Source organism: Somniosus microcephalus, chromosome 27, assembly GCF_052327205.1.
Source record: "Somniosus microcephalus isolate GS21.2 chromosome 27, FLI_Smic_1.0, whole genome shotgun sequence".
NCBI lineage: Eukaryota > Metazoa > Chordata > Chondrichthyes > Squaliformes > Somniosidae > Somniosus > Somniosus microcephalus.
The window spans coordinates 42,577,633-42,599,953 of NC_141013.1; the positions used below are offsets into that span (position 1 = coordinate 42,577,633).

General features: G+C 48.7%; 1 protein-coding gene across 12 annotated transcripts in view; it reads right to left on the reverse strand.

Moving 5' to 3' along the window:
* The window catches only part of arnt2 (aryl-hydrocarbon receptor nuclear translocator 2), a 715,479-nt gene that overhangs the window by 295,722 nt on the left and 397,436 nt on the right, over nt 1–22,321 (reverse strand). For all 12 annotated transcript variants that reach the window (XM_085968885.1, XM_085968886.1, XM_085968889.1 and 9 more), the window contains 2 exons: nt 3,811–3,876; nt 3,568–3,653 (listed from right to left, as the gene is read on the reverse strand). In XM_085968885.1, the coding sequence (XP_085825011.1) occupies nt 3,568–3,653; nt 3,811–3,876 (152 nt within the window). The remainder of the gene's footprint in view (nt 1–3,567; nt 3,654–3,810; nt 3,877–22,321) is intronic.

A 22,321-nucleotide genomic window follows, 5' to 3' on the forward strand; every position in this document is an offset into this window, starting at 1 on the left:
AGGAAAAATAATCCCACCCCTGCTTGCTATTCAGCAATCCCTGCTGGAATACCTTGCTGACAGAGTCAGGGTCTTGTAGAACAAATGACCACTTAGGCAAGACTCTAAAGGGATTTCTCCCCCTTCTGAAAAAGTACTGCAGCAAAGCCATTGCCTAGAAGAGGAGGGATAAATGATGAAAATTGGAGGGCAAAATAATGGAAAGTTGATACCAATAACATTGATCTTTACAGCACAGGAGGAGTCCATTAGGCCCATCATGCCTGTGCCAGCTCTTTGAAAGAGCTATCCAATGAGTTACATTCCCCTGCTCTTTCCTCATAGCCTTGTAATTTTTTCCTTTTCAAGCATGGCCAATCTGAATCTGCTTCTGCCACTCTTTCAGGCAGTGTGTTCCAGATCATCATAACTGCATAAAAAAAATGTCCTCATGTCCCCGCTGGTTCTTTTGCCAATGATCTTAAATCTGTCTCTTTTGGTGACCGGCCCTCCTGTCAGTGGAAACCATGACTCCTTATCTACTTTATCAAAATCCCTCATAATTTTGAACATCTCTATTAAATTGCCCCTTAACCCTCTCTGTTCTAGGGAGAACACTTCCAGCTTCTCTAGTTTCTCCATATAACTGAAGTCCCTCATTCCTGGTATCATCCTGGTAAAACTCCTCTGCACCTTCTCCAAGGCCTTGAAATTCTTCAATATATTCTGCTTATGAGAGGAGGCTAGTTGTAATTGTAAGCATTTATTAAAGACTCATTTTTTTCCACTTGGTTTCTTAACCATTACATTGTAGTTACAAGGGGTCAAAATCGCACCCCAACCAGTGAATAGGCCCATTTTGGCTATTTGGGCAACATGGCCCCAGGATCATTATATGCACAAGCACGCTTGTGTTTGCGAATTGGGGCGCTAGCCTTGTTCGGGTCGACTATGTACAATAACTTACACTTTCTTCCTGTGTATTTTCACTAGCAGAGGGTGCAATATGGCTGCATTGGAATTAGTCTCAGGACAAATGGAAAAAAATGCAGATGTTAATCAGTTTCAACACCTTCTCAAAGCTGCAGAGCAGACCCGAGCTGATCTGTCCAGGCAGGAAAATCTTGTTTTCAATTTGCCAGTTGAATGTTCCACTAGAATTCGGGTGGAGGCATGCATCTCACTGTATGTCCTTTCAGCTTTTGTTTGGGAGTTGGTCCTGGTGTTAATAGCCAGGGCTCCTCTATAAAGTGCTCACAAAATGTGGCTGCTGCTAGAGTATCGCACACTCACCTGCATTACGCTGTTTCTGTGGTATTACTGACGATTTCTTCCACTTTACTGATGGAGAGGCTAATCGGGCATTAAGTGGCGAGGTTAGATTTATGATACTTTTTGTGGATAGAACATACCAAGATAAAAATAAGACTTGTGTTTCTCTAGCGCCTGTCACGACCTCAGGACATCCTAAAGTGCTTTACAGCCAATGAAGTGCTTTTGAAGTGTAGTCACTGTTGTAATGTAGGAAACACGGCAGCCAATTTGCACACAGCTCCCACAATCAACAATGTGACAATGACCAGATACTGTTTTAGTGATGTTAGTGGAGAGATCAATACTGGTCAGGACACCAGGAGAACACCCTACTCCACTTTGAATAGGGTCATGGGATCTTTTATCCGAGAGTACAGACTTTTCAGTTTAACACCTCATCCTGAAGACAGTACCTCCAACAGTGTAGCACTCCCTCAGTATGGCACTGAGAAGACAAGATCAAAGCTGGAACATTATTCCAAACCATCAATTACATCTTTAAGAATCCAAGGCCTAGAAATTGACTATAGCCCCGTTTGGGGCGCCAGCCTCGTCAGGGTACTAAAAGTAGCGCCCCGGAAGCAGTCGCGGCCGCTCGCCGGAAATTCAGTTGGAGCACCCCAGAGGGAAGTGTGGCGCTATGGGAGGCGCCCCGCATCCCTCTTGGGGCGCTGCAACTATCGCTGCGCAACGTGCTGCAACGCCACACGCTGCGGCACGTCACGCTGCGGTACTGCAGGCCTTCCTCCCCTTCTTAAAGGGGAGGGGCCTTGTGCAGCGCGATCTGGGGCCCAGCTGGGCCCCCGAGGATTGCGAGTGCCGGCAAAAGAGCCCGGCACCGAGGAGAAGTGCTGGGCTCTTGGAATGCAGTCGGCACTCCGCGGGGGGGGGGGGGGGGGGGGCTCAGGAGGCCGGGGACGGCAGCGCGGAGAGCTGCTGGCAGGCGGCCAGCAAGAAAATGGCCGCCCCGCACCTCTCCTTTAATTAGCGCCTCTACCGCCGCAGGTAGGCCCCCCTGAACCGGTCGCACATAGCGTCCGGCGTTAATTCAGGGGGCGCATCTAAATATCGTGATCGGGCCATCAGCGGGGCGCTGCGCACACCGATGACGCCATCGGTAGCGGCGCAGCGCTAACGGCTAGCGTCACCATTAGCGTCCCGCTAAATTTAGCGGGAGGCGTGGCCAGTGGCTTCCGACCCACTTAGCGCCCTCTTAAGGCGCTAACGGGTGGCGCAGCCCACTGAATTTCTAGGCCCAAGTTCTCACAGTCAGAACATGGAAGTCACAAAGTGTCCATTTAATAAGGGTGAGTAGAAATACAGAAGTAAAAATACCATAAACATTGTGGAATCCACTGTGGGACCTGCATAAGTAAGAATGACTGAAATTAGGGAGCTATAACCCTTGTGCAGCCTCTAAAATCTTAGTTTTGATTGTGTACTTGGGCACTCAGGCCCAATTCTGTGATGCATGTGGAATGTGTGTGCAGTCTCTGAGCACACCAGCAGGGAATTGATCCCAATATTCCATCAAATAGTATTCCAGACTGCTTCAAAAAAAGTCGAACGTAGCTCAATACAGAATCAATCATGTTACAGTGTGCAACGTGGCTTACATTTGACAGAAGATGGAGTAATCTGGCAATGTTACTCCAGATAAGGACAGAACTACAGATCTGGAAAAAAACTATGCTGGAGAGGTAGGTAGTGCTCTCCTGAAGAGCAGGTTTCAGGGTGCATCATCAGGTAATGTGTAGGGATCGCCAGATTACATGGTTGCTAGATACAAAGTAGCAAAACCATTCCCTTCTCCCACAATGATGTGCACAAATATACACAAACGTAACAGTGAAATATGAACAGATTATCTTTCAATAACATACTACAGGAATGGTTCTCAAATTGTGGGCACAGAGCCTGTCCAGGTGGAGCATCGGGAGGGGCATAACTATTGATCTGCTGCCACCTCCTACCCAACTCCCTCACCACCACTGCACTCTTCCCACAAGACAGCACAAACGTTGCAGGAAGCAGAGGACAAGGAGCTGCCAAGAGAAAAAGTGAAAAATAAGAGAACACAGAGAAACAGAAGTGAAGGATTACAAATAGAGAGGGAAAAAAAGATAAAAGAAACAAAGAAGGGTTGGCAGATTTTCCAGTACCAGTATCCATGAGAGGCTGTAGGAACTTTTTGGTGGAGCCCAGTGTAGAAAAGTTAGCGAACCACTGCATTGGAGAAAGGAAAACGAAATTACCCTAACAGCATTAATTTACCTGCTGGTGGCCAAGCTTTGATGTATCCAGTGCAGTGCACGACTGAATACTGCGACTCTCCTTCCTTGACAGGTCCCAAGCCATTCCTATAAAGACATTAACGTCGTATCAGCTGTGATTACTGATGTCAAATTAAAAAAAAGAGACATATACAAAGGATTAAAACAAAATAGAATCAGGGAATCTTCACATGCAGCTAAAAGATAGCTAATATTTAATACATAAAATATACAAGGGTATCACCTGTATCTCTTCCGCAAAACAGTCAGCCTACTCAACGAGATGTGTTCCAAGGGAGCCGTTCCATACCTGCATTGAAAAAGTCCATTACAGTTAAGCTATGTTAAATATCGGCAGTGCCTTTGTACTTGAGGCTGTCTGAACAACTGTATAATCACTGTTGGTTTAACGGCGAGGACACTCATAGTCCAGACTTCTTTCTGGTATTTTTTTTTAATTACTTGTGTTCAACATAAAACGCCAACTTCCATTGGCGAGCCAATGCTTTCAATGAAACGAAACCTGACCAATTGCATGAACTAAGAGATCGTGTGCCACATGGTAAACAGAGCACAGGGTATGCACCAAAAACAGTATCGGCAGTCACCATGTCCTCCAGGACACACTCAATCAACAACAACTGGCATTTATATCGAGCCCTTAACATAGGGTTTCACAAATAGACATATGGAATACAGATGCCAAGCCAGGAGGAGATTAGGAGTGATCCACTGTTTTGGCAAAGATATAATTTTTGAGGAGGTTTTTTTAAAGGTGGATAGAGAGATGGAGAGGCAGAGATCAACAGAAGGAGTTCCAAATTATCGGACCAATGCAGCTGAAGGTTCTGCCACCAAAGGAAATGCACAAAAGGCCAGAATAAGAGAAATGGAGTGTGCAGGAGAGGGCAGAAGGCCGGAGGAGACTGCAGACAAAGTAGGGCAATGTCACAGATGGAGTTACAGACAAAGTCAAAGATTTCTAATTTAATGCACTGGCAGGGGAAGGGTCAGAGTAAGTGTAAACCAATGAGGATAGGGATGATGGGTGAGCGGGACATACTGCGGAACAGGATACAGGCAGCGGAGTTTTGGAGAAGTTGAAGTTTACTGAGGGTGGCGGATGGAAAGCTAGCAAGAAGAAAGTTAGAACAGTCAAATGTGGAGGTGATAAAGGGATATGCAAGAGTTTCAGTGTCAGAAGGTGAAGTGGGAGGTGGGGGGACGGGAGAAGGCAGTCACTGCTGTGAAGTCGAATCAACGGTCTTTATGATGGTGTTTTCCACAGATTTATCCAGTCTAAGAGTGAGACCACAAAGCTAAGGTTACAATAAACTTGATTAATAGTTTAGTAAGAAGTTAAATTATACAGAAGCAAAAATAAATCAAATTAGCTAGCAATACAGTACACAACTTTCATCAGTGCCTTAACTGGTGGAGAGCATACTGAACGCTTCAATTTAAAATAGTTACAAAGCAAGTGAGAAGAGGGGTTAGGAGATATTTCTTTACATATGGTGCATGGAATGGTTTGCCACAGAGACTAAACGGCGAGAACAATGAACCACACTACTATTTTGGTGCGCACTCAAACCATTGCAATGGAGTACTTTGCCATAGTTGCATTTTTTAAGGGGAAGATATACGGCTATGAGGAGAGAGTAGGGCAGTGGGATTCCTTTGGATTGCTTTAGTGAAGAGTCAGCACAGAGACACAGGCCAAATGGCCACTTAACCAAATTGAAGCCCATGGGATTAAAGGGGCAGTGGCAGCGTGGATACAAAATTGGCTAAGATACAGAAAGCAGAGAGTGGTGAACGGTAGTTTTTCCAGAGTGGAGGGTGTATACATTTTGATATACGTTAATGACCTGGACTTAGGTATAAATGGGCATAATTTTAAAGTCTGCAGATGACATGAAACTCAGAAATGTAATAAACAGTGAGGAGGATAGTAACAGACTTCAGGAGGACATAGGCTGACTGGTGAAATGGGCGGACACATGGCAGGTGCAATTTAATGCAGAGAAGTGATGCAAATAAATACAAATAAATAAATTAAATACAACTTTAAAATACCAGTTGGGGAGCAGCTCGTAAAACAGCAGCCATACAGGTCGGCGCTGATGTCATAAATGACAAATAAAATTGAATTGAATTGAAAAAAGTGATGCGTATTGGTCGGTAGAATGAGGAGAGGCAATAGAAACTAAATGGTCCAATTTCAAAGGGGGTGCAGGAACAGACATGGGAGTGTATGTACACAAATCTTTGACGGTGGTAGGATAAGTTGAGGCGGCTGTTAATAAAAGCATATGGGATTCTTGTCTTTATAAACAGAGGCATAGGGGACAAAAGCAAGGACGTTTTTTATGCTAAACCTTTCCAAATCACTGGTTAGGCCTCAGCTGGAGTAGTGTGTTCAATTCTGGGCACCACACTTTAGGAAGGATGTCAAGGCCTTGGAGAGGGTGCAGAGGAGATTTACTAGAATGGTACCAGGGATGCGGGACTTCAGTTACGTGGAGAGATTGAAGAAGCTGGTGTTGTTCTCCTTAGAGCAGAGAAAGTAAAGGGGAGATTTGATACAATGGTTCAAAATCATGAAGGGTTTTGATAGAGTAAATAAGGAGAAACTGTTTCCAATGACAGGAGGGTCGGTAACCACAGGACACAGGTTCAAGGTAGTTGGCAAAAGAACCAGAGGCGACATGAGGAAAAAAAATTTATGCAGCTAGTTATGATCTGGAATGCACTGCCTGAAAGGGTGGTGGAAACAGATTCAATAATAACTCTCAAAAGGAAATTAGATAAATAGTTGAAGTGGAAAAATGTGCAGGTCTATGGGGAAAGAGCAGGGGAGTGGGACTAACTAGATAGCTATTTCAAAGAGCCGGCACAGACATGATGGGCCAAATGGCCCCCTTCTGTGGTGTATCATTCTACGATTCTCTGCTAGCAAAATATCTAATTACCCTCGCACATTTAATGCAGAACACAGGAACATCGTGTGTGAAATGTTGCCAGCTTCCCATCTGCTGCACATTTCAAGCAAAATGTCTTTTGATTGTTAACAATGTATATGTTGTGAAATATCCAGTTCTTAGAAAGCCCATCACCAACTACAATGGAGTTCTTTTTTGGTAAATATCTAACATACAACATTCCATTACAATGAAATATCCAAGAAAGTTACTTAATCCAGTTCTTCCAGAACTATATTGCAGCTCTCGTGAAAACCAACAACTACAGTACTTAACTCATTTCATCAAGTTATTTGACGGATGCTCTATTGGTAAAAAAACAAATCGAGGTGTACTAATCACTTTGAGACTTAAGGCCAGCTCCAAACAACCTTTCCGAAGCATGCCATTAAAAGAATGTTTGGAATCCCATAACAGATCAGTGATGAAACCTTTTTTAATTCATTCATGGGATGTGGGCGTCACTGGCAAGGCCAGCATTTATTGCCCATCCTTAATTGCTCGAGAAGGTGGTGGTGAGCCGCCTTTTTGAACCTCTGCAGTCCGTGTGGTGAAGGTACTCCCAGTGCTGTTAGGTAGGGAGTTCCGGGATTTTGACCCAGTGGCGATGAAGGTGATATTTTTCCAAATCAGGATGGTGTGTGACTTGGAGGTGGCGGTGTTCCCATGCACCAGCTGCCCTAGTATTTCTAGATGGTCGAAGTCGTGGATTTGGGAGGTGCTGTTGAAGAAACTTTGATGAGTTGCTACAGTACACCATTACCCTTCGACCTCAGGTCTCCCCCTTTCCAATTCCTCTTGATCCCAACACTCCCAGAACTCAAGAGCTCCAACCAATGCAGCTATACTTTCTCATTACTACTAAACCCTGAGCCACATTCTCTAGGATCACCCAGTTTGCTAAACTTCGCATTCCACCATTCCCAAGTGTTACCAAAACCTTGGTACCCATTACCCCTGCTAAACCCCACAACCATACCCATTGTTACTAAACTCCCTATGTCTACCTCCTCTGCTACACGTTGCCTATCATCTTACTATGTATCCAAAGCTTTGAAAAAGTTAAATAAAAGAGAAAGAACTTGCATTTATGTAGCTATTTTCACTTTACAGCCAATGAAGTAGTTTTGAAGTGCAGTCGCTGTTCGAATGTAGGAAACGCAGGAACCCGGAAGCCAATTTGCATACGTCCAGGTTCCATAAACAGCAATGTGATCATGACCACATGACCTGTTTTAGTGATGTTGGTTGAGGGATAAACATTGGTCAGGGTACCAGGGTACGTCCACCTGAGAGGGCAGAGAGTGCCTTGGTTTAACGTCTCATCCGAAAGACGACTCCTCCGACAGTGCAGCACTCTCTCAGTACTGCACTGGAGTGTCAGCCTAGTTTATGTGCTCAAGTTTCTGGAATGGAACTTGAACCCACAACCTTCTGACTCCGAGGTGAGAGTGCTACCGACTGAGCTAACGCTGACACCTATAAATAAAATTCAATTCGACAAATACTGGTAAGAATCCCAGAACATGTAATAAACGTGGAATTTGACATATTTAATCACCGAACATTGTGCATTACATGGTATAAAGCCCGATGGTTACAAAACAGCGCATCATTGCTAGCACTGCCTCGGGACATCTGTTGTTGTAAAAACAGCACGATTATGTGCAGTTCCTACTTCACTTAATCAAAACTACATGTAAGTAAAATCAAGCCAAATTTCTTACCATATTTCATGGTTGAAGTTACATATTTACAGAAGAGCAACCAATCTGGGTGATATGGCCGCTATGCAAAGTTCTGAAGCCAACAGCAAACCAATCAAATCATTCAAAAACTTTTTTTTAAACTTTATTGCCCGCTATTTTGTTCTCTATAATAGCCAACTACATGCTGATCAAAAAAAACGCTGAAAATAGTGACACTACAAGTCCTGGGCAAAACGGAGATGATTGGATAATTCCCCTGTCAATCACGCCTGAAGTCACTGCTGTAAGTGACTGGGATTGATTTCAAGCAGGTAATGTGTATTATGTAACTATCCTCCACTCACTGTATTTTGCCGGAGAAATCTCCCTGCTTTTATCGGGAGACTGCTGTAGTTTTGGTCCCGAGTTCTGTTTGCTGTAGTTCGTAGAGATTTTGTTTAGACTCTATTGTCTGCAAGTCACGCCCCGCACATTTAAAAAAAATTCGTTTATGGGATATGGGCGTCACTGGCAAGGCCAGCATTTATTGCCCATCCCTAATTGCACTTGAGAAGGTGGTGGTGAGCCGCCTTCTTGAACCGCTGCAGTCCATGTGGTGAAGGTACTCCCACAGTGCTTAGGGAGCTCCAGGATTTTGACCCAGCCACGATGAAGAATCGGCGATATACTTCCAAGTCAGGATGGTGTGTGACTTGGAGGGGAACTTGGAGGTGGTGGTGTTCCCATGCGCCTGCTGCCCTTGTCTTTCTAGGTGGAAGAGGTCGCGGGTTTGAGAGGTGCTGCCAAAGAAGCCTTGGCGAGTTGCTGTAGTGCATCTTGTAGATGGTACACACTGCAGACACTGTACGCCGGCGAATGTTTAAGGTGGTGGTTGGGGTGCCGATCAAGCAGGCTGCTGTCCTGGATGGTGCCAAGCTTCTTGAGTGTTGTTGGAGCTGCACTCATCCAGGCAAGTGGAGAGTATTCCATCACACTCCTGACTTGTGCCTTGTAGATGATGGAAAGGCTTTGGGGAGTCAGGAGGTGAGTCACTTGCTACAGAATACCCAGCCTCTGACCTGCTCTTCACAGAATCACAGAAACCCCACAGTGCAGATAGAGGCCATTTCGGCCCATCGAGCCTGCACCGACACATATGCCACCCGATCCCTGTAACCCCTACACCAACACATATCCCACCCTATCCCCGTAACCCCACATATTTTAATCCCCCTAACACTAAGGGTTAATTTATCATAGCCAATCAACCTAACCTGCACATCTTTGGACTGTGGGAGGAAACCGGAGCACCCGGAGAAAACCCACGCAAACACGGGGAGAATGTGCAAACTCCACACAGACAGTCACCCGAGGCCGGATTCGAACCCGGGTCCCTGGCGCTGTGAGGCAACAGTGCTAACCACTATGCCACCGTGCCACAGTATTTATGTGGCTGGTCCAGTTATGTTTCCGGTCAATGGTGACCCCCCCAGGATGTAGATGGTGGGGAATTCAATGATGGTAATGCCGTTGAATGTTAAGGGGCGGTGGTTCGACATTTTCTTGTTGGAGATGGTCATTGCCTGGCACTTGTGTAACACAAATGTTACTTGCCACTCATCAGCCCAAGCCTAAATGTTGTTCAGATCTTGCTGCATGTGGGCATGGACTGCTTCATTAGCTGAGGAGTTGCGAGTGGAACTGAACACTGTGCAATCGTCAGCGAGCATCCTCACTTCTAACCTTATGATGGAGGGAAGGTCTTTGATGAAGCAGCTGAAGATGGTTGGGCCTAGGACACTGCCTTGAGGAACTCCTGCAGCGATATCCTGGAGCTGAGATGATTGGCCGCCAACAACCACAACCATCTTCCTTTGTGCTCGGTATGACTCCAGCCAGTGGAAAGTTTTCCACCCAATTCCCATTAACGTCAATTTTACTGGGGCTCCTTGATGCCACACTCGGTCAAATGCTGCCTTGATGTCAAGGGCAGCCACTCTCACCTCACCTCTGGAATCCAGCTCTTCTGTCCATGTTTGGACCAAGGCAGTAATGAGGTCTTAAGCTGAGTGGTCCTGGTGGAACCCAAACTGAGCATCAGTGAGTAGGTTATTGGTGGCTAAGTGCTGCTTGGTGGCACATATTGAAACTACACAAGTCTCTGTGCATTTTCTATATAGTTTAAAAACAAGTGAATCACTGAGAAAGTTGTTAAGAGTTTCTTTGTGCCTTGTGGGCTTCAACTCAATCCTGGCCTTTGCAGCTTTAGGGTTAAAGTAAATGTGGGCTTAAATGGAAGAACAGAACAGCTTGTGAAATGACGGATTGAGTCACAAACCACAATTAGAGATGAGCAATATAGTTTCGTTAGGGTAAATACAGCAGACTCCTTTTAACTCACCCTTGGTGGGAGCCAAGCAAAATCCACAAGTTAAAAAGATGCACTGGTTAAAGGAAGTCTGGAATGTGGTTAATTTGTTTTTGTTTCCACACTTCTCAGCTAGAGGGATTTAAAAACATGGAGTGCGACAAAATGAAGCATTTTTGTCTAAGAGTTAGCATAATATTGGCGTCTTTATTGTGCCAGCGTGGCTCAGTAGCAGTAGTAATGGTAGCACTCTTGCCTCAGTCTGAAGGTCGTGGGTTCAAGCCCCACTGCATGACTTGAGCACATAATCTCGGCTGACACTTCAGTGCATTACTGAGGGAGTGCTGCACTGTTGGGTGTGCCATTTTCCAGATTGAGACATTAAACTGTTTAGGTGGACAGAAAATAAAACAATGACATTAATCAAAGAACAGGGAGTTCTTCCTGTGTCCTGTCCAACATTTAGCCCTCAACCAATGCTACTGATTAATGTCGTGGGAACTTGGCTGCCGAGCAACAGTGGCCAGACTACAGAGAAGTACTTCATTGGCTGTGAAGCACGTTGAGATGTCTTGAGGATGTGAAAGGCACGAAATAAATGCTAGATTTTTTTGCTTTTATTTCTGTCACAGTACAAAAGGCACAAAAACAACCTATCTAGTCATTCTTAAATACTGGCATGGTCTCTGCTTCGATTACCAACTCTGGTCGTGTTTTCCACAGCCTCTCAACCCTGTGTACAAAGGTTTCCCCTGCTCTCTGTCCAAATAGCTTATATCTTATATGTCTGTCTCCTTATTCCTACACCTCTCATTCATTGAAAACAATATGGCCCAGAAATTCGGGTCGGAGGCTTCCCGCGGGTGCAAGCCCCCGACCTGCACTTACCTTGCGCGCCGGCCGTTGAGCTGTAGGGCCCCGTGGAATTCCGATCCAAGGCCTGGCCCAGCTGCCGGCGCACAGTGCTTGCGTATCCCAGGGGCGTAGTTAGTTCGATGCGTCCCCTGGGATCACGTGGGCCATGGGCAGCCAATCGGAGGAGGGAAAAGCCCATTCATAAGTCTTGCCAGGAAGTGCTGTCAAGACTTATAAATACTACGGCCCCAAAATAGCAGTAAACCTTCAAATAATTTTTTTTTTAAATCACACTTTTTAAATAAACTATTAATTACATTAAATAACTATTTTAAACAATAATTTAAATTTTTGAAAAAAATAATTTTATATTCTAACAGGGCTAAAAATAAACTTACCTTGCTTTAAAGTATTTAAAAATAATAAACCTGTGGAAAAAATGTTTTAATTTTAATTAATTGACCACTTACCTTGTAAAAAGCAGGCCGTACGCCTGCTTTTTACATTTGTAAATTCTAAAGACTTACCCTCACGGAGAAACCTGTAAAAAAAACATAAGTTCAAAGTGCACGTGCAGCCTCCCCTGCGCATGCGTTCGACCTCTGAACCCCTTCGTTCAGAAGAACGGAAGTGCCGGTTTCCCACGCATGCGCAGTGCATGCAGGAAACCCGCACTTCCATCGGGCCTACGGGTAAGTACCCCGTGCGTACTCACCCGGGGAGACCCGAATTTCTGGGCCAATATGTTTCTATCTACTTTAGCCATCCCTTCATAAATTGTATCCAAATTTGATAGAATCATACAGTACAGCAATGAGACCATTCAGCCCACCGAGTCTGTGCCGGCTTTTTCGAAAAGCAATCCAGTTAATCCCGCTCTTTTCCCATATCCCTGCAATTTTTTCTCCTGCAAGTATTTATCAAATTCCCTTTTGAAGGCTACTATTGAATCTGCCTCCACCACCCTATCAGGCAGTGCCTTCCAAATCCTAACCACTCGTTGTGTAAAAAAGGTTGAATTCATGTCGCCTCTGGTTCTTTTGCCAATTACCTTGAATCTGACCCCTCTGGTTATCGACCCTTCGGTCACTGGAAACAGTTTCTCTATTTACTCCACTAAACCGTTCATGATTTGAAACACCTCTATCAAATCTCCTCTCGGCCTTCTCTGCTCCAAGGAGAACGACCCCAGCTGCTCCAGTCTATCCACGTAACTGTAATCCCTCATCTCTGGAACTATTCTAGTAAATCTCTTCTGAACCCGCTCCAAAGTCTTCACGTTCTTCCTGAAGTGTGTGGTGCCCAGAATTGAACACAATATTCCAGCTGGGGCCGAACTAGTGTTTTCTATAATTGATACAATTGTTTACAGATTTGAGTCAATGTTTTTGTGCCTGATGTTGCAATCTGATACAAATGGCCATCATGTGTAATTCTGCGAGGCTAATAACTGATTCACAGTGCACATATCCTGCCCATGTAACAGAGACATTAAACACCCAGTACGCTCTGCCCTTTCAGGAAATAGATCATAGCATTATTTAAATTTTTATTCCTGCAACTAAAATCTTCAAAATGGAAACAGCATTCAGTGCTCATTTAATCCTGAGCTTTTTTTGGAAGGTAAAAAAGCACCACACACACACCATTATCCACTGAGCCATGTTCATAGAATTCCATAGAAATTACAACATGGAAACAGGCCATTCAGCCCATCCAGTCGGTGTTGGTGTTTATCCTCCACACGAGCAGCAGTCCTAATCCGATGTACCCACTCTGTTCACAGATCCCTTTATTCCCTTTTACTTCAACCACCAGCTAGCCTATTCTTTAATGCTGACACGCTTCAATCACTTACTCTGGTCGTACATTCCACAGTCTCACAACCCTCCGTGTAAAACAGTTTCCTTGCTCTCTGTTGTATCTTATTTTGATTCCCCCTTATTCTACACCCCTCAATCTCTGGAAACAACCTGTTTCTATCTACTCTATCCATTACTTCATAATTTTAAACACCTCTATTAAATCACCCTTTAATCTCCCCTGTTCCAACCGTCTCATGTGGCAACAACTTGGGCTAAAACGACCTTGCAGGCTGAAGTTCACCAGGGAGGCAGCAAAAGACCTGTACCATCGGCTGCAAGTTAACCTGCAGACAGCCTGAAGCACAGGCACAACACAGCCAGTGGCAGTCAATCCACACTGACTGCACCGTCCGCGGCAGTCAATCCACACTGACTGCACCGTCCGCGACAGTCAATCCACACTGACTGCACCGTCCGCGACAGTCAATCCACACCGACTGCACCGTCCGCGACAGTCAATCCACACCGACTGCACCGTCCGCGGCAGTCAATCCACACTGACTGCACCGTCCGCGGCAGTCAATCCACACTGACTGCACCGTCCGCGGCAGTCAATCCACACCGACTGCACCGTCCGCGACAGTCAATCCACACCGACTGCACCGTCCGCGGCAGTCAATCCACACCGACTGCACCGTCCGTGATAGTCAATCCACACTGACTGCACCGTCCGCGACAGTCAATCCACACTGACTGCACTGTCCGCGGCAGTCAATCCACGCTGACTGCACCGTCCGCGATAATCAATCCACACTGACTGCACCGTCCGCGGCAGTCAATCCACACTGACTGCACCGTCCGTGATAGTCAATCCACACTGACTGCACCGTCCGCGATAATCAATCCACACTGACTGCACCGTCCGTGATAGTCAATCCACACTGACTGCACCGTCCGTGATAGTCAATCCACACCGACTGCACCGTCCGTGATAGTCAATCCACACTGACTGCACCGTCCGCGGCAGTCAATCCACACTGACTGCACCGTCCGTGATAGTCAATCCACACCGACTGCACCGTCCGTGATAGTCAATCCACACTGACTGCACCGTCCGCGATAGTCAATCCACACGGACTGCACCGTCCGTGATAGTCAATCCACACCGACTGCACCGTCCGCGGCAGTCAATCCACACCGACTGCACCGTCCGCGGCAGTCAATCCACACCGACTGCACCGTCCGCGGCAGTCAATCCACACCGACTGCACCGTCCGTGATAGTCAATCCACACTGACTGCACCGCCCGCGGCAGTCAATCCACACCGACTGCACCGTCCGCGACAGTCAATCCACACCGACTGCACCGTCCGCGACAGTCAATCCACACCGACTGCACCGTCCGCGACAGTCAATCCACACCGACTGCACCGTCCGCGACAGTCAATCCACACCGACTGCACCGTCCGCGGCAGTCAATCCACACTGACTGCACCGTCCGCGGCAGTCAATCCACACTGACTGCACCGTCCGCGGCAGTCAATCCACACCGACTACACCGTCCGCGACAGTCAATCCACACCGACTGCACCGTCCGCGGCAGTCAATCCACACCGACTGCACCGTCCGTGATAGTCAATCCACACTGACTGCACCGTCCGCGACAGTCAATCCACACTGACTGCACTGTCCGCGGCAGTCAATCCACGCTGACTGCACCGTCCGCGATAATCAATCCACACTGACTGCACCGTCCGCGGCAGTCAATCCACACTGACTGCACCGTCCGTGATAGTCAATCCACACTGACTGCACCGTCCGCGATAATCAATCCACACTGACTGCACCGTCCGTGATAGTCAATCCACACTGACTGCACCGTCCGTGATAGTCAATCCACACCGACTGCACCGTCCGTGATAGTCAATCCACACTGACTGCACCGTCCGCGGCAGTCAATCCACACTGACTGCACCGTCCGTGATAGTCAATCCACACCGACTGCACCGTCCGTGATAGTCAATCCACACTGACTGCACCGTCCGCGATAGTCAATCCACACGGACTGCACCGTCCGTGATAGTCAATCCACACCGACTGCACCGTCCGCGGCAGTCAATCCACACCGACTGCACCGTCCGCGGCAGTCAATCCACACCGACTGCACCGTCCGCGGCAGTCAACCCACACTGACTGCACCGCCCGCGGCAGTCAATCCACACTGACTGCACCGTCCACGATAGTCAATCCACACTGACTGCACCGTCCGCGGCAGTCAATCCACACTGACTGCACCGTCCGTGATAGTCAATCCACACCGACTGCACCGTCCGCGGCAGTCAATCCACACTGACTGCACCGTCCGCGACAGTCAATCCACACTGACTGCACCGTCCGTGATAGTCAATCCACACTGACTGCACCGTCCGTGATAGTCAATCCACACTGACTGCACCGTCCGTGATAGTCAATCCACACTGACTGCACCGTCCGCGGCAGCCAATCCACACTGACTGCACCGTCCGTGATAGTCAATTCACACTGACTGCACCGTCCGCGGCAGTCAATCCACACTGACTGCACCGTCCGCGGCAGTCAATCCACACTGACTGCACCGTCCGTGATAGTCAATCCACACTGACTGCACCGTCCGCGGCAGTCAAGCCACACCGACTGCACCGTCCGCGACAGTCAATCCACACCGACTGCGGCAGTCAATCCACACTGACTGCACCGTCCGCGGCAGTCAATCCACACCGACTGCACCGTCCGTGATAGTCAATCCACACCGACTGCACCGTCCGCGGCAGTCAATCCACACTGACTGCACCGTCCGTGATAGTCAATCCACACTGACTGCACCGTCCGTGATAGTCCATCCACACTGACTGCACCGTCCGCGGCAGTCAATCCACACTGACTGCACCGTCCGTGATAGTCAATCCACACTGACTGCACCGTCCGCGGCAGTCAATCCACACTGACTGCACCGTCCGCGGCAGTCAATCCACACTGACTGCACCGTCCGTGATAGTCAATCCACACTGACTGCACCGTCCGCGGCAGTCAATCCACACCGACTGCACCGTCCGTGATAGTCAATCCACACCGACTGCACCGCCCGCGACAGTCAATCCACACCGACTGCACCGTCCATGATAGTCAATCCACACCGACTGCACCGTCCGCGGCAGTCAATCCACACTGACTGCACCGTCCGCGGCAGTCAATCCACACCGACTGCACCGTCCGCGGCAGTCAATCCACACCGACTGCACCGTCCGCGGCAGTCAATCCACACTGACTGCACCGTCCGCGACAGTCAATCCACACTGACTGCACCGTCCGTGATAGTCAATCCACACTGACTGCACCGTCCGCGGCAGTCAATCCACACCGACTGCACCGTCCGCGGCAGTCAATCCACACTGACTGCACCGTCCGCGGCAGTCAATCCACACTGACTGCACCGTCCGCGACAGTCAATCCACACTGACTGCACCGTCCGCGACAGTCAATCCACACTGACTGCACCGTCCGCGGCAGTCAATCCACACCGACTGCACCGTCCGTGATAGTCAATCCACACTGACTGCACCGTCCGCGACAGTCAATCCACACCGACTGCACCGTCCGTGATAGTCAATCCACACCGACTGCACTGTCCGCGGCAGTCAATCCACACCGACTGCACCGTCCGTGATAGTCAATCCACACTGACTGCACCGTCCGTGATAGTCAATCCACACTGACTGCACCGTCCGCGACAGTCAATCCACACTGACTGCACCGTCCGTGATAGTCAATCCACACTGACTGCACCGTCCGCGACAGTCAATCCACACCGACTGCACCGTCCGCGACAGTCAATCCACACTGACTGCACCGTCCGTGATAGTCAATCCACACTGACTGTACAGCCAGTGATATTCAATCCACACCAACTGTATTGTCCGTGGTAGTCAAAATCACAATCGTCGTCAACTTGTGTGTGTCCAGGTACATCCATTATGTCATAACGGGACATCTGCAACATCAGCCAATCAACAATGCAGACTGTATTAAATGGGTCACTGATGTTTGTTCACCCATCACACACTCATCACTTGCGAGGAAAGTCAACGGCAAAACATGTCAGTGCAATTCTTCCACATCATGGGGTTCCCCAAAGTTCTGGGCGTCACCAGGGCTTCTACTCCATCAACATCTATGTAGTCAGTGACCATCAGCACAGGACCAATGCAAGTTAATGTCTACTTGCCAGGTAGACTATTTTGCTTTGTGAAAACTCAGTATCTGGATTAATTCAAGAAGGCAGAGTTGATGGATGGCTTAGGGAACAAAGACCCCTGCAGCCTTGGATTAATTATACCTTGCGAGACCCATAATCAGAAAGTGAATGCGGATACAACGATGCACCTGTATCACCCAGGGTGATTGTAGAAGACTATTGGGGACTGGTAACAGCACTTCAGATGATATGGCAGGCAGGGGGGGAGGGGATTGGGTGAGGGCTTTAAAAAAAAAAATCATTTATGGGATGTGGGCGTCGCTGGCAAGGCCAGCATTTATTGCCCATCCCTAGTTGCCCTTGAGAAGGTGGTGGTGAGCCACCTTCTTGAACCGCTGCAGTCCGTGTGGTGAAGGTGCTCCCACAGTGCTGTTAGGGAGGGAGTTCCAGGATTTTGGCCCAGCGACGATGAAGGATCGGCGATATACATCTAAGTCAGGATGGTGTGTGACTTGGAGGGGAACTTGGAGGTGGTGGTGTTCCCATGCACCTGCTGCCCTTGTCCTTCTAGGTGGAAGAGATTGCGGGTTTGGGAGGTGCTGCCGAAGAAGCCTTGGCGAGTTGCTGCAGTGCATCTTGTAGATGGTACACACTGCAGCCACGGTGCGCCGGTGGTGCAGGGAGTGAATGTTTAAGGTGGTGGATGGGGTGCCAATCAAGTGGGCTGCCTTGTCCTGGATGGTGTCGAGCTTCTTGAGTGTTGTTGGAGCTGCACTCATCCACGCAAGTGGAGAGTATTCCATCACACTCCTTACTTGTGCCTTGTAGATGGTGGAAAGGCTTTGAGGAAACATAGAAGATAGGAGCAGGAGTAGGCCATTCGGCCCCTCGAGCCTGCTCCGCCATTCAATGCGATCATGGCTGATCATCCAAATTCAGTACCCTGTCCCTGCTTTCTCCCCATACTCCTTGATCCCTTTAGCCTTAAGAAATATATCCAACTCCTTCTTGAATATATTTAATGAATTGGCCTCTACTGCCTTCTGCAGTAGAGAAATCCACAGGTTCACCACTATCTGGGTGAAGAAATTCCTCATTTCTGTCCTAAATGGCTTACCCTTATCCTGTGACCCCTGGCTCTGGACTCCCCGACCATCAGGAACATCCTTCCTGCATCTAGTCTGTCCAGTCCTGTCAGAATTTTATAAGTTTCAATGAGATCCCCTCTCATTCTTCTAAACTCCAGCGAGTATAAGCCCAATCGACCCAATTTCTCCTCATACGTCATTCCTGCCATCCCAGGAATCTTCGCTGAACTCCTTCCATGGCAAGAACATCCTTCCTCAGATAAGGCGACCAAAACTGCACACAAGACTCAAGATGTGGTCTCACCAAGGCCCTGTACAACTGCAGCAAGACATCCTTGTTCCTGTACTCAAACTCTCTCGCTACAAAGGCTAACATACCATTTGCCTTCTTAACCGCCTGCTGAACCTGCATGCTTACCTTCAGCGACTGGTGCACAAGGACACCCAGGTCTCGTTGCACTTCCCCTTCTCCCAATCTATTGCCATTCAGATAATAATCTGCCTTCCTGTTTTTGACACCAAAGTGGATAACCTCACATTTATCCACGTTATATTGCATCTGCCGTGCTTCTGCCCAATCACCCAACCTGTCCAAATCATCCTGGAGTTTCTCGGCATCCTCCTCACAGCACACATGCCCACCCAGCTTTGTGTCATCTGCAAACTTGGAGATATTACATCTAGTTCCCTTGTCTAGATCATTAATATATATTGTGAATAGCTGGGGTGCTAGGACTGATCCCTGCGGTACCCCACTAGTCACTGCCTGCCACTCGGAAAAAGACCCATTTATTCCAAGTCTTTGCTTTCTGTCTGCCAACCAGTTCTCTATCCAAGTCAATACCTTGCCCCCAATCCCATGTGCCTTAACTTTCCCCGCTAATCTCTTATGCGGGACCTTATCAAAAGCCTTCTGAAAGTCCAAATACACCACATCCACTGGTTGTCCCTTATCTATTTTACCAGTTACATCCTCAAAAAATTCCAGTAGATTAGTCAAGCACGATTTACCTTTTGTAAATCCATGTTGACTTTGTCTGATCCTGTCACTGTTTTCCAAGTGCTCTGCTATTACATCTTTTATAATGGACTCTAGCATTTTCCCCACTACCGATGTCAGGCTTACCGGTCTGTAATTCCCCGTTTTCTCTCTACCACCTTTTTTGAATAGTGGGGTAACATTAGCTACCCTCCCATCCATGGGTACTGTTCCAGATTCCATCGAATGTTGGAAGATGATCAGCAATGCATCTACTATTTCTAGGGCCACTTCCTTAAGTACCCTAGGATGTAGATTATCAGGCCCTGGGGATTTATCGGCCTTCAATCCCATCAATTTCCCTAACACCATTTCCTTACAAATACTGATTTCTTTCAGTTCCTCCCTTTCATCAGACCCTATGTTCCCCGACATCTCTGGGAGGTTATTTGTGTCCTCCTTTGTGAAGACAGAACCAAAACATGTATTTAATTGGTCTGCCATTTCTTTGTTACCCATTACAAATTCCCCTGATTCTCACTGTGTGGTAAACCACTGTTATACCTGTCTGTATGTGTATGTGTATTCCACTAGGTACAGGTCTGGACATGCCTCGGCTGACTCTTCCCACTATTCCAGGTATATAAGTGACTACCTCCCAGTCCCTTAGTATTCTGGACGGGTCGACCACTCGAGACTAGACCTTCATTCTTTAGTTAATAAAAGCCTGGTTGTTACTCGCTTAACCTCAGTCTTTTGAGTAATTGATGGCGCATCAATTTTATTAACTAAATTTTTTATAATGGAGAAGATCCTCACACCAGCATGCCTGGACCTGGACAGTCGGGAAGCGGACGCTTCCACCAAGTTTGCTCACTGGCTCATGTGCTTCGAGGCATTCCTGACTGCCTCCACTGCGGTCGTAACGGATGCGAACAAACTGTCTGTCCTGATCTCCAAGGTGAACCACCGAGTGTACTCAGTCATCCGGGACGCGACCTCGTACACAGCCGCCCTCCAGCTCCTCAAGACCCAGTACACGCGCCCTGTGAACGAAGTTTACGCCAGGCACCTCCTGGGGAGTCGCAAGCAACAACCTGGGGAATCGACTGAGGAATACCTCCAAGCACTGTCTGTGCTTGGCCGGGCCTGTGGGTGTAAGGTGGTAACGCCCACTAAGTACACGGAGGAACTGATCTGGGATGCCTTCGTAGCGGGCCACAGGTCCAACTACACCCGACAGCGACTGCTGGAGCAGAGTGACCTCACCCTCGACAAAGCCTCCGAAATCGCACTAACGCTGGACGCAGCCTACCGGGGCATGGATGCCTACTCCTCTGCACCGTGGACGCCGCGGGGAACGACAACCTGGGACACGGTAGGACAGCCCCATAGCACCGTGCCACCCCAGCCAAAGCCCAACAACAGCCCAACCACCGCAGCAGTGTCCCAAAGCCAGACAGCAGTATCCCAAGGCCAGAAATGCTACTTCTGTGGCCAGGCCAAACACCCCAGAGCGCGCTGCCCAGCGAAGAATGCGACCTGCTCGGGCTGCGGGAAAAAGGGACACTACGCTAGCGTCTGCAAGGCCAAAGCCACCCCGAACGCCAGCAGCGCCGCGTGTGGGCCGTGCGAGCCGCCATCTTGGGCCCCCAACAGCGCCGCGTGTGGGCCGCCATCTTGGGCCTCCCCAGCCATGTGCGAACCACCGCAGCAGCAGCCATCTTGGACGACTCCAGCCACATGGGAATCATGGACGCCGCCATCTTGGACACCAGCCGGGACGCAGCAGGCCGCCAACCCCCCCGCATCTGATACCCGCAGCGACACACCGACCCCTACGCTGGCCTCTGTTACGCTGGACCAAACGAGACCGCACCAACTAGCTCGGTCCAAAATGGACGTTAAGGTAAACGGCCATGCAATAAACTGCCTTTTTGACTCCGGGAGCACAGAGAGCTTCATCCACCCCGACACGGTGCGGCGTTGCTCTCTCCCAGTCCTGCCTGCGCACCAGCGGATTTCTATGGCCGCCGAGTCCCAGTCAGCGGACATTGGTGGCTACTGCGTGGTGACACTAGTAGTAGACGGGACTGTGTTCAATAACTTTAAACTCCTGGTCCTGCCCCAACTTTGCGCTGCCGTTCTACTGGGGTTGGATTTCCAGTGCCACCTCAAAAGCGTTACGATGGCGGACGGTGGCCCCCTCCCCCCACTCACAGTCTGCAGCCAGCAGCCTCCAAATTGCCCGCCGCGCACCAGATGCAACCTCTCCACACTCAGAGTCCCACCCCCCCCCCACTGTTTGCTAACCTCACCCCCGACTGTAAGCCCATCGCCACAAAGAGCAGGCGATAGAGTGCCGGGGACAGGGTTTTCATCAAAACCGAAGTGGAGCGGCTCCTGAAGGAGGGGATTATTGGGGGCAGCTCCAGCCCCTGGCGAGCCCAGGTTGTGGTCGTTAAGACCGGCGAGAAACAACGCCTGGTCATCGACTACAGCCAAACAATAAACCGCTACACCCTGCTGGACGCCTACCCACTCCCCCGCATAGCTGACATGGTCAACCAGATCGCGCAGTACCGCGTCTTTTCGACCATTGACCTGAAATCAGCGTACCACCAGCTTCCCATCCGCCCCGAAGACCGCCAGTATACTGCTTTTGAGGCAAACGGCCGCCTCTATCACTTCCTTAGGGTTCCCTTTGGCGTTACCAACGGGGTCTCCGTCTTCCAAAGGGAGATGGACCGGATGGTC